Source organism: Rhagoletis zephyria, unplaced genomic scaffold, assembly GCF_001687245.7.
Source record: "Rhagoletis zephyria isolate East Lansing unplaced genomic scaffold, Rhagoletis_zephyria_1.1 Rzeph_scaffold_00592, whole genome shotgun sequence".
NCBI classification, from domain to species: Eukaryota; Metazoa; Arthropoda; class Insecta; order Diptera; family Tephritidae; genus Rhagoletis; species Rhagoletis zephyria.
Window position 1 is genome coordinate 148,920 of NW_016157676.1, and position 13,227 is coordinate 162,146.

Sequence of the window (13,227 nt, forward strand, 5' to 3'; positions counted from 1 at the left end):
GGAATGTAAGGTTGATAGCACACCTTTTGCTATGTTATAATGGTTATTTTATAACCTTTTTTCAAAACTTACAAAGGCAAAAACGAGAATTCGAAGACAAAAAGATAAAACNTAGTATCGAAAATATTCTTTCAAAACTTGCCTAGGAATGTAAGGTTGATAGCACACCTTTTGCTATGTTATAATGGTTATTTTATAACCTTTTTTCAAAACTTACAAAGGCAAAAACGAGAATTCGAAGACAAAAAGATAAAACGATTCCCGCAGTGAATTTTCAGAGCTACGTATATATTTATAGTATTCATCACAAAATTGTACTAAAAAGTACTGCGTAGTAAACGAAATTGTATCAAAAAAGTACAATTGTACCAAAAATGCCAACACTGATGTAGAACAAAGCAGAACACAAATAATATTAAACTCATTGAAATTATTTTCAGCGTCTCACTCGACCAATTGAGTGAAATCCAGCTGGGTAGACTATACTCGATAGAGACAAAAATTGCCGCCACAAATAAAAGTTAGTATATTTTGAGTGTGTTCTTGTTTTGGTGGAAATTACTCTTAGTAATTTTTTGAATTAGTGTAAGTGCTCATTTGCACTAATTTTTATGGATCATGAATAAGTACACTAATTTTATTAGTACTCAAAGCCGGTCTCTGATATGTATATGCCTATGAACGCGTTTTAAGTGATGTTGGTATATGATCGTTATTTTCTCCATAAACAGTTTTTATTTTCTAATCTGAATGCCTGTGATTCGAATCGAGGAATACGTTCAGTGACCTAAATAGAAATTAGGACTCGACATTTTAGTAAATTTTGGCTATTTTTCCTGAGTTTATTTAATGTTTATTATTTATTTTATGAGAGTAAAGCTCCTTTCCTAACAAAAACCATATAATACCAAATTTCCAACTTTATGCAAAAAACTGTAAAAATTAATTCTGCAATGTTTCACCAAAATTTCAAACTTTTTCATTAGAATCTGGAGAAAAAATTTTGTTTCCAGTTTTGTAACGCATTCAAACTGAGTATAATGAAGTGCGAGTGGAACGTTCTGCTCATTTGCATCTCTTTCAAAAAAATGGTCGAACATATTTACTTTGTATGAAAAAAATTCGTAACACCGCTAGCAAAAAATAAAATGCCAAAAATTAATGGTAAGCGTTAGCGACTTAAAATTGCACTTTATTATACTAAAATTTTACGAATTTTTTGAACAAATTTTACGGGGTAAAAGAATACTGTTGCAGGGCTAATACATCTAGGATCATTGAAGAAGGCTTTAAGATCTGTAAGCTGTTGTGGAAAAAATTATTTATTTATTTATTTATTTATTTAAGATATGAGGGTGTACACGTAAGACTTTAAGTCTTTTATAATACATCAATAGATGGAAATAACAAAATTGAGGGCTTATTTAAAATTTGAAGCAAACTTAAATCTAACAATAAATAGTTATAACTAATTTTAAAGTTTGAGGTACATCCAAGATCAAAAACAGAAAACAGAGAGATCGAGATGAGAACAGAAAAGAGAAGAAAGTTTAATCGCAATCATAAACCGTGAATCACCTTTTTGTACCTACCCCCAACCAAAGCACTTTTGAAAGATTCTGGAATAGAATTCCAGAGCCTCACAGCATTAGTGAAAAATAGCCTTGACGAAGACAAATAGGTGTATTTAGGAATAACCAGAGTTTGATGTCTACTTGACCTAGTTAATTGTAGTTTATCATAAAGGTATTTGGGAGTTTTATATTTGATGAGCTTGAACATAAATATACAATTTCTTGCCGCAAGGTAATTAAAAATACCACATACAGGAATTTTAGATTTCCACAAAGATATGTTATCATATCTTTTGAGGCCATATACGTAGCGCGTAACATTGTTAAACAAAACATCAATCTTGTGAGACGAAACGGAATCAAGTTTGCTATACACAAGCTCACAGTACGTGATATGAGGCACAATAAGTTGAACAGCAAGCTTTCTTCTTGTCTCCAGAGGTGTAAACGACGCTGACATTTTTAACCTACGCAAAACAACATAGACACTGCTAACAACTTTATTAATGTGGTCAGAACAAGTCAACATGGAATTCACAACAAAGTCTAAATTTTTTATCTTGTCAGTAAACATTAATACGCTATTACCAATAGTAAGTTTCGGAATATTCTCCAAATGTACCACACTGTTACTGATGGGCAACACATAGGACTTAGCAGCATTTAGACAAAGACAATTTTCATTGGCCCATTGCGAAATTGCAGACAAATCACTGTTTATTTTGAAACACAAGTCCTCTACAAGACCAACACGACTAGACAAATACAACTGAATGTCATCAGCATAAGCGTGGATATTGACGTACTGACAAACAGATAATACATCGTTGACAAAAAGACTAAACAAGAGAGGACCGAGAACAGAGCCTTGCGGAACACCGGAGACAACAATACTAGACGCAGACGAGGTAGCCTTGCAAGTCACCTTCTGAGTTCTTCCTACTAGGTAGCTGGCCATAAGCTTTACAGAGCTATCAGAGAATCCAAAATAATTTTTAAGCTTTTTGCAAAAATGGTCGTGACTTACCATGTCAAAGGCTTTAGAAAAGTCCAGAAGGCAGAGAAGTGTCAGATAGCCATTATCAAACTGTACTCTAATATCATCAGTTATTTTTAACATAGCCGTGGCGCAGCTATGCTTAGCTCTAAACCCTGGCTGCAATGGAGATAACAGATTATTTCGTTGGACAAATGTGGAGATTTGTGCTGCCATTAGGGACTCGCACACTTTAGAAACGGATGGCAGTATGCTTATCGGTCTATAGTCACTTGGATCGGTNTGAGACGAAACGGAATCAAGTTTGCTATACACAAGCTCACAGTACGTGATATGAGGCACAATAAGTTGAACAGCAAGCTTTCTTCTTGTCTCCAGAGGTGTAAACGACGCTGACATTTTTAACCTACGCAAAACAACATAGACACTGCTAACAACTTTATTAATGTGGTCAGAACAAGTCAACATGGAATTCACAACAAAGTCTAAATTTTTTATCTTGTCAGTAAACATTAATACGCTATTACCAATAGTAAGTTTCGGAATATTCTCCAAATGTACCACACTGTTACTGATGGGCAACACATAGGACTTAGCAGCATTTAGACAAAGACAATTTTCATTGGCCCATTGCGAAATTGCAGACAAATCACTGTTTATTTTGAAACACAAGTCCTCTACAAGACCAACACGACTAGACAAATACAACTGAATGTCATCAGCATAAGCGTGGATATTGACGTACTGACAAACAGATAATACATCGTTGACAAAAAGACTAAACAAGAGAGGACCGAGAACAGAGCCTTGCGGAACACCGGAGACAACAATACTAGACGCAGACGAGGTAGCCTTGCAAGTCACCTTCTGAGTTCTTCCTACTAGGTAGCTGGCCATAAGCTTTACAGAGCTATCAGAGAATCCAAAATAATTTTTAAGCTTTTTGCAAAAATGGTCGTGACTTACCATGTCAAAGGCTTTAGAAAAGTCCAGAAGGCAGAGAAGTGTCAGATAGCCATTATCAAACTGTACTCTAATATCATCAGTTATTTTTAACATAGCCGTGGCGCAGCTATGCTTAGCTCTAAACCCTGGCTGCAATGGAGATAACAGATTATTTCGTTGGACAAATGTGGAGATTTGTGCTGCCATTAGGGACTCGCACACTTTAGAAACGGATGGCAGTATGCTTATCGGTCTATAGTCACTTGGATCGGTGGCAATATTCTTCTTAGCAACAGCAACAATCAAAGCCTTTTTCCACTCTATTGTTCCCAATATGCCGTTGTGAAGCAGTGATTTATGATATGTGTTAGAGTTCCCAAAATAAATGGCAGCACAAGTTGTACAAACGTCAATGATATCCCATCATTGCCGATTGCGTTGGACTTAATCGCCATCAGAGATCTTAAAACATCAGCCTCTGTTACTCCATCGAATTGAAATTTTTCTTCTAAAGCAAAATTATTAACTAAATTTGGGAATGTAGCGCTATAGCTGTTACTTTCGCTAGTAAACTATTTATTAAGTACATTTGGGCCAATTTTACACTCAGGTCTACATGTACATTCAAGGTTTTTAAATTGCGCCCTAAATCACTTGAAGGTAGAGACGGATTCAGTTTAGAATTGCAATAGAATCGCTTTGCATTTCTTATAATGGCAGTAGCTTTATTTCTGGCAGATTTGTACTGGGTCCAAGCAAAGTCAGTTCTGGTTCTCCTCCATTTACTATAAAGCTTATTACGTGCTTTTATAGCTGGTATCTTGTATTGTACCAAGGGCAAGCGCTGTTTATGGTCCGAACGGTACAAAGCGGGACATGGTCGTCGAATAGTTTTGTCAGATTTTTATTTAGGAAGTCAAGTTTTGCATCTACACTCTCAATGAACCAACAGTTATTCCAGTTAACATTTAACAAATCGACATGCAGATTACTATCATTAACAGACTTCAAATCACGATACATAAAAGTTACACTATCAGCGGGACTGTTAAACGACACATCTAATGTACAAAATATAAGGTCATGGTCCGAAATAAAAAACATTTGGTCAAATTTTAGAATATGGTCTATATTAGAGACAATAACAAGGTCCAGCAGGCTAGGATTTGAGTTGTTGGCGTATCTTGTTGGTACTAATCTGTTAACCACAGCAAGACCTGCAGCAAATACATGGTCAAGTAGTTTAACGGCATAGCAATCTCCTAAAAGAAGGTTTACATTAAAGTCACCACATATAACATAACGCTCATACTCAATCAAAAACATAGATAGCTCAACAAAAAACGAGTCTAACATGCAACACCTATTAGGATTATATACACAGGACACTAGTATTTTTGTGACATTATCTGAGATTTCCGCATTGATGAATTCCGTATCAGAATCATTTGATACAGTTAGAGGTTTAATTTTTAGGGTGGATTTGCAAAAAATTGCAACACCCCCTCCGTTTTTGGTTGATCTGTCGTGGCGTATAACATTAAAATGTGGGATACCATAATAAAAGTCAGTAAAGTTTGGATTAAACCACGTTTCTGAAACACAGATGACATCAACCCCCGATTCTCCAAAAATATGTCTAACATAGTCCAATTTATCACCATTAAGACTTCGAGCATTAAAATGCACCACGCTAAGGCCATTTGACTGTTGGCATAAAATATCTATTAAAATTTTGTGGTTATAATTAATGCTGGAGGCTGATTTCCTAGTGGGATTCAAATGGGACACACTGAGACAGAACGGGGTTAACTACAAATAGCATCAAGCACAAGAAATATACAACACAGCAAAAGCACAAGTGATTGCAATTAAGTACATTAAACGAAACAGGAGGGTAATATACGAACAGTTGAGAAAGGTAAACAAGCAATAGAAATAATCTGAGATACATAAGTAAAAATGTAAACAAATAACAAATAGAGAGAATACGGCAAAGAGAGAAAAAGATAAAACATTTATGTAACTTATTTTCTATTCTGGCATAAATTATAACAAACATTTGGACATGCATAAAATACATACTTAAGTGTAATTGTTCTTATATTCTAGTGCCGATAAGAGCGTTAACCTCGGCTCTGCTGCTCACTAATCTGGGCTCTTCGCCTGGCTTTAGCCGCACAAATATTCTCCCACGGATGGAAAACGCCGATGCCAATCGTTTACTTCGCCTTAACTCTGATGTATATGTCATTATTTCTCGTTGAGTTTTTGAGAGAGTCTCATGCAAATAAATATTGGCGTAACCCGGCAGCTCAATATCAGAAAGAGCAAGCGATCTCTTTTTATTTTTGCAAAACAAAGAGACAGATCGTAAGAGTCGATTGCGGTCATTTGCAGAGAAAAGCTTCACAACAACAGGACAAGCGCTGCTGCTATTTTGTCCATTGCCTTTCACGCTTCGCAGACGAAAAACGTCACGTAAAGGTGGAGGTTTGTGCTGAGCTACACTACAAACCTTTGCAAATAATTCAGGTAAACACTCACCAGCTGCTTGGGGGATCCCGTTAATAATAATATCCGTAGCGACTGCACTGCTTTCAAGAGCAGTGAGCTGAGCCTTGGTAACAATAAGCTCGGAGCGTGAAATGAGAACATCAGCGCATGCATTCTCAACCCCAGTGACTCTTCGCGATGGCTGTAATGGACAACTTCAAATTTGCCGTTTCAGCAGCCATCTTCTGCATCGCCCTCTCCTCTGATTTTGTCAGAACCGCAGTCAACTGTGCAATTATAGCATCTCTCTGCTCTTCCAATTTCTTCTCCATCCTATCGAACGCAGTTGTTGCCGGTGTGAGGGGAGTTTTAGGGGGAGATGTAGGCTTTCTCGTTGGATTTTTTCTTGTTGATCCCATTACGCTGATTCAAAGTAGATAAAACGCTGATAAAAAACAAGTGAACCAGTGTATGTGTCGATATCAGCCACAGAAGCACGCACGCACGTCGGTAGAGCAGCAATATAGGCAAATTTCGTTATAATTACGAGGAAAAACGCAAAAACTTATTGGCACTACAAAAACGCGTCTTACTCTGTTGGCATTTGCAAAAGCAATAATAATATTTTTTAAAATATGAATACTTTAAACTTGATTGGATTTATTAATAATAATATAACAGAGCTTATATCTACATCCAGAGTATAGTCTAATTGGAATCGGAGGATCTTTGTTTTTGCATAATTTTGACTACTGAAAAATATATGCGAAATAGACCAAAAACACACTTTGCGAAGTTTACTTTTTTCCAGATTTTTATAAAACAACAGGAAAAGTGCTACGTTATCCGATTCCCTTTAATAGCTGCAGCAAGCCTAGAGAAAATAGTAGGAATTGCCGTAAATATATTTACGGTCGCCAGACGTACTGATTTTATCAGTACAGTACTGATTTTTCAACTCTTGTACTGATTTTATTCATTTCTTGAAAAAGTACGCTAATGTCCTGATTTTTAAAAATTTGTACTGATTTGTACTGAATTTTCAATTCAAATAAAATACTCTCGGCTTTTCTTAAGGGTTTTACATAAGAAATTAATACAAGAAAAAAGATCAATCGTTTTATGGCCATATCGCCCCGGGTCGTTACGTACAAGTTGCGATAATTTGATGGAGCTTAAATTATTTAAAAAGAGTCCGTTTTCCGAGTCAATAACTTTCAGTTTAATAACAATAACTTTGAATATTCTAACATGTCCCCACCAAAAAGTTAACCATCTCAAATCGAATTTAACCACATCAAAATTATTTTTTGTCCCGCATTCAGCACTCATAAATATGGTCACAGTAGTTATACTGTAAGCGAGGGTTAACTACTTGTTGACAGATGGGATAAAGGCACGTTGCACAGTGCTTCCCTTCCATATAAAATGTGAGCAAAAATATAATTATGGACGGATATAAATGAAAATTCGCTTCTTAGTAAAGTTGAGGACGCTAAATTCAAAAATGCAATTGGTTTTTGGATAACTTTCATACTTTCACAGTAAATGCATTTGAATTTGAAAATTTGGGTTCTTGTGGCTTTTACATAGGTATGCACATATAGTTCGTTCTATTTTCAGGTGGTGTCAAATGACAGTGCTTGACCTGTAGACGTGCAATAAATTTTTTTTTTTTTGAAAAAGGTTGCCACCTGTTACAAATTTTATTAAAACTATTTAATAAGTTAAATGAATTAGATATTGCAATATGGGTATCAATTGAACTAGTTTTGAAAGTACGTTACCTCTAAATGATACGTAGAAGGGGCGCCGCATGTTTAAAAAATCCAATTCAATTTAATTAAGGGAATAAGGTAACTGAAATATGTATATAAATATGAGTATCAGACAAATGAAAAAATTTGACATATTTAGCAAGAAATAAGTGGAGAGTAAAAACATTCCTGAGTTAATTTAAGAGTGCAGTAATTTAATAGGAATGTAATCAGAACAAATCACTGATTCACATTGTATATATTTGTAATAAAAGAACAAATACGATGGCGTAGTCCTATGGTTTGACGTAATTATTATTTTAGTTTAACTAAATTCGACTTTACAAACAGGGGGCAACCCTATTCGTAATATTTTTAAACATCTTTCGTCTGAATCCCTCATGGTGACACCTATCTACTTCAATTACCTAATTCCTTTAATTCAAAAGGAATTCGATTTTTTAAACAGGTGGCAACTCTCTACATGTAGGTAATACACATTTCGATTAATACTCATCTCTTAATAATTCATTTAACTTATAAAAAAATGTAATCTAATTTTTTAACAGGTGGCAACTCTTTAAAAAAAATAAACCTTCTATTGTCCACAGGTCAAGCTTTTTAATCTGACACATCATTTTTGAAAATGGAACGAATCGTGCAGATCTCAAGGCACTGACAAAAAATGAAAAAAATATTTTATGCATTAGCGAGAAACGCATTACTTTAGAAAGTGCAAAAAATGAGCAGGTTTTTATTTCTTCTTTTGAAAGCTAAAAGCCCGTACCCCTAAATAAAATAATAAAAAATGACCTATTTTTACATATATTTTTTATTCATTCCATTAAAATTTAGCATGTTTAGAAATTTTGTTTAAAAAAAATGTTTTGTTTGGAACACCGCAGGGACACACTGTGTTTAATTTTATTCCAAACTTTTAATTCCTGTAATTCTCCACTATCTATATGGAAACAAAAAACGTCAAACCAACATTTTATTTCAAGGAATATATTTTTGACATGTTTTTCTGGGAAGAGCTTACGCATGGCTATGCTCTTATTAAAATTCTTAAAATAAAATTTGTCGACTTTTGTGGCTTCCTGGCGGCATATAATTAATTTTTTAGGGGAATGTCTGTTTAATTCTTTTTAGTGAATAAATTATCTTTACAAAAATACCAAGCAAGTTCACATTGCAGGTAACGAATTCTTCGATTTTTGCCCACTTAGGCGGCACTGTGCGTTGTCTTAATCATCGTCGTCAAAAACATAGGGTATTCTGGATATTTAGGAGGATTTTCCACGTTAAGCTAGTGGAAATTTTTGATAGTCGGCGTATTTCATCCGGCGGGTAAAAGATGTTACTTCATATTTGCTTCATGTGGTATTTTGTCTTTCCAATTTTTTTATCATGGAACGCAATATGGTTTCTGCAGTAACTAACTTTGCGTCCTAGTAGCATAAAACATTTTAACCGACTTTAACTGGCCTAGTGAAAGAAAATGAATATGATGTTAGTTTAAGAGCTTTAGATATGCATTGTTTGAGACTGCGAAGAGAGTGCGGTGTTCTAGTAATTGTCGCGAGTTTAATCGTTCGTAGAGTATCCCTGTATACATATGACTTATGATATGATATGTAAATTGGGAACTTTTAATTCATAACGACGATATGTAACTGTCCATAAGAATGTAGTTTTTATATAATCTAGTAAAAAAATCAACCGATCTTGCATAAAGTACCGGGTGGAATAAAAACTCCAAAAAAGCACAATTGTGCATACTTGTCCATCCCTGATGCCTACATAAACAATTATTATCTTTCTTTCTTTGCAGATCTACAAGGGAACGATGCACGGATATACGAGTTAATATGCCGCCACTTTCTAGCCTGTGTGAGCAAAGACGCAGTTGGATCTGAAACTGTAGTACGCATAAATATTGCCGATGAAAAGTTTACAGCAACCGGTCTATTCGTTTATGAACGAAACTATCTCGATATTTATGTATATGAAAAATGGAATGCGAAACAAATACATAAATATGAGCAAGGTAACACACAATTTTTTACAGAAAGTTTTAAACTATACATGGTATTTCGAAAACCGTTACAAATACATATCCGATATAATCCGTTACTTTGGTCTAATGTATGTATATATAATAGCTAAGGAAAATATGGGTTTAGGAAAAAACCCATTGATTTAACTTCAGTCAAATCAAACAGCTTTTCCAAAGTTATCTTTTTTATGTCATAGCTTGTATCTTTTAGTGCCCTAGAATGAAAAAAGTGATATGATCAAAGTAGCCGGTTAAAACCAACACACAAATAACTTACAGCTAATTTTAACCAAGTTTTTATGGATGCCTTCATGCCGAGAATACCAAAAACCTGATCTTTCACAGCGGCCTATTTTTACGAAATTTTCCTTTAAACTTGCGTTTGTGTACTTCTTAATAGTGATTTCTAGAGAAGATAAAAATATGCATTTACCTAAAAAGCATCTTTTGCCATTTTTGAATATGATAGCATATTTAAAGGTATAGCGCATGTTTTAACTATCAAGCATATTTTCGGCATATTTTTTGTAAATAGATTATTTAAAAATATTTTGTTAATGTTTTTTAAATTTATATACTTAAATGCATCCCTTATATATATTTTAATTTTAACATTAAAAGTCAAGCGGCACTTTACATCCTTTTACATCCTGCAAAGTTTTTCAATATGGTATTCATACAGTGGTGTTTTTTCGCATATGGGGCGATTCATGTCAAATGTCCCAGGCGCGGCGCAAAACAAGCTAATTTTCGACTAGCAGGGAAGCAGACAGAAAAGAAGAAAAATAATTCGAAAACTATGATGATCCGATCCATTTTCATGGCGAAAATTCTAAACGAAAATTTATTTGTAATTTTTCTCAATGGTGAAAGAAAGCGACGTATGACGGCTATACAAAGCGATAGCACATACATCTTCAACGCGCATGCATACGAGTACCTACCCTACAAGAATTGTGTGATGGAAACTAACACATTCTCATTTATCTTTCTAACACATTTGCAAATTTTACGTTGGTTAAAAAGAGACCATTAAATAAGGCCATAAGTTGGAGGAAGACGGAAGATCACATGTACACAAATGTTTACATCATATTTTTCACACTGCCCTTTAGAATTTGATAGAAACTTGTAGGTAGCCAGTGACAGAAATCTCTATCAGTCTTGCCACTTCATTTGGGGCTGTCCAAAAATGCATGTGAAAAAGTAAAGTCGGAATTTCTATGCTCTCACCCCCTAGTATTGTTCTATACTCAAAAAAATATACCCTTATTTTTTATTTTGAAATCAAAAAATATTTAGAGGTCGCTCAAAGCGCCCAAAGTTTTCCATATATTTTATATAGAGAAAAAACAAATTTTCGTAGAAATGGTATAGAATAGTTAAAAATCAATATTTTCTACCAGAAAACCCTGTTTATGTGCAGAAGATTTCCAATAATAATACCCAGTTGTTTATTTCCCACTTTTTGCACAAAGTTTGAAATCTAGATTTATATGGTGTTTGTTATGTAATGAGCTGGACTTTTATGGGAAAATAATAAACATTAAATAAACAAAAGAAAAATAGCCAAAGTTGATCAAAATGTTGCTGGCTTAATAATTAGCTGATCACAAGTGTATGTACGAACTCATTTCGCATTTCACCTCTGCCGCTACCAAGCAATATATGAAGGAAGCAAGCGTGCTTCGTGTACCTGCATCCATTCGTACATATGTTTGTATGGATATATATGTATGATGAAACAAACGGGCTCCGTTGATATACTGATCGACATGAAATCCCTTGCTGTAGCCAATTGCAGACCGTGATCGCTCATCCATCCACTGACGTTGCGCATGACCTGGTTTAGCTTGAGCTGTGCTGGCTGGACGTATCTTGCTGTTATGACGGCGGCCACGTCGTCCGCGAAGGCGACAAGGAAGGCGCTCTCCGGCNGATGATGTATGGAACTTTTTCATCACTATTTTGTATCCCTGGCCCCAGGGATCGCGATCCACTTCGTCACATAGCGCTTTCCAGCAGTTCCGTTTACTCTTCTGTATCTCGGCCCCAAGTGCTTTCTTAGCGCTTTTGTAGGCTGCTGCTCTGGTCAGCGCCTCAGGTATACCACGAGCGCGCGTTGCGAGTCTCCGCATTCTATGGCAGGCCCTTCGCAGCTCTGCAATTCGGTCATTCCACCAGTATACCTGCTTTTTACCTGACCATGCCCTCCTCGGTGGCATTGAGGCTTTGCATGCCCGGTGAATGCAGCGCATGGTTTCTTCGACCAGCTTAGTACAAGACTCCCTGTTGTGGATCTCTCCCGTTGTGGGTGAAATACCTTGGGGATCTGCTAGGAGTGATGTATCGAACTTGCGAACATCGACCCTAGACGGGTTCCATCCTGGTTTCCTGCGAGGGATACTACGTGTTTGCCCTCGCGTTGTGTCAGTGACTTGGAAGGTGATGTAGTTGTGGTCGCTACCACTCAGGTCTTGCATCACTCTCCATCCGTCGGCCCTACGAAGAAGGCTTTCTGAGACCAGGGCTATGTCAGGGATAGAGTGTCCAGCACCCGGCCTTCGATATGTAGGGGTCGTTCCGGTGTTGAGGATGGTCAGGCCAATCCTGGCTGCCATTTCAAGGACCAGCCTTCCCCTGGTGTTTGTTTGGGGCATACCCCATTCCACGCCTCTTGCTTTGAAATCTCCAGCAACAATTATGTGGCCGGTTATATCGCGCAATTCGTCTTCAAGGTCTTCGAGCTTTTCCCTGAAGACAAGGACTGTGTCGTTTGGAGACAGGTAGCGGCTTACCAGAGTGATTTGCGCTTGGGTTTTCTTTACGTGGGGTTTGTTTACCCTGCTGACCACATTTCCAGCATGAACTGCTTCTGTCTGGGCCTTTGCATGCCGCCTTTTTGTGGCCATACCCCAGACAGCGGAAACACCTTTGGACATCCGCGCGCTCTCGGACGCGGCAGATAATCCAACCTACTCGCAGCTTCCCCTTTTCAATTAGAGTCCGGCATGGCAGTTCGTCGATTTCGACCACGGCCATTCTTTGTTCTCGCGAGTTTACAGCGAGGAGAGAGACGCGAAGTTGGCCATTCATCTTGTCTCCTAACTCCCCGCGTATAGCGTTCTCCGCTTCTGGGGCCGTGGTTAGGCAGTCCATGCCCAGAACTTCTAGACGTAAACGTCTAGTGAGAATACGGGCGTCTCCAAGCTGGCCAATGGCAGTGCACACATTTTCCTTAAATGCTGTGTGGTTGCCACAGCGCTCCATTTCGATGAGCACGCCGCCTTCGCGGGTTTTCCGAACAGATCGAATTACGGTCTCCGTCTTCTCGGGTTGGAGCTTACCGCGTATCGTTCCCAGCACCTCTGCATAGGTTTTGCCTTCAGCTGGCTTAAT

General features: G+C 36.9%; 1 protein-coding gene across 1 annotated transcript in view; it reads left to right on the plus strand.

The window, feature by feature from the left end:
• Positions 1-13,227, plus strand: part of Top3alpha (topoisomerase 3-alpha) — a gene marked incomplete at its 3' end in the record, with an annotated part of 123,675 nt that overhangs the window by 63,275 nt on the left and 47,173 nt on the right. The window contains exon 5 of the mRNA XM_017612950.1: positions 9,604-9,819. Coding sequence (XP_017468439.1) covers positions 9,604-9,819 — 216 coding nt within the window. The remainder of the gene's footprint in view (positions 1-9,603; positions 9,820-13,227) is intronic.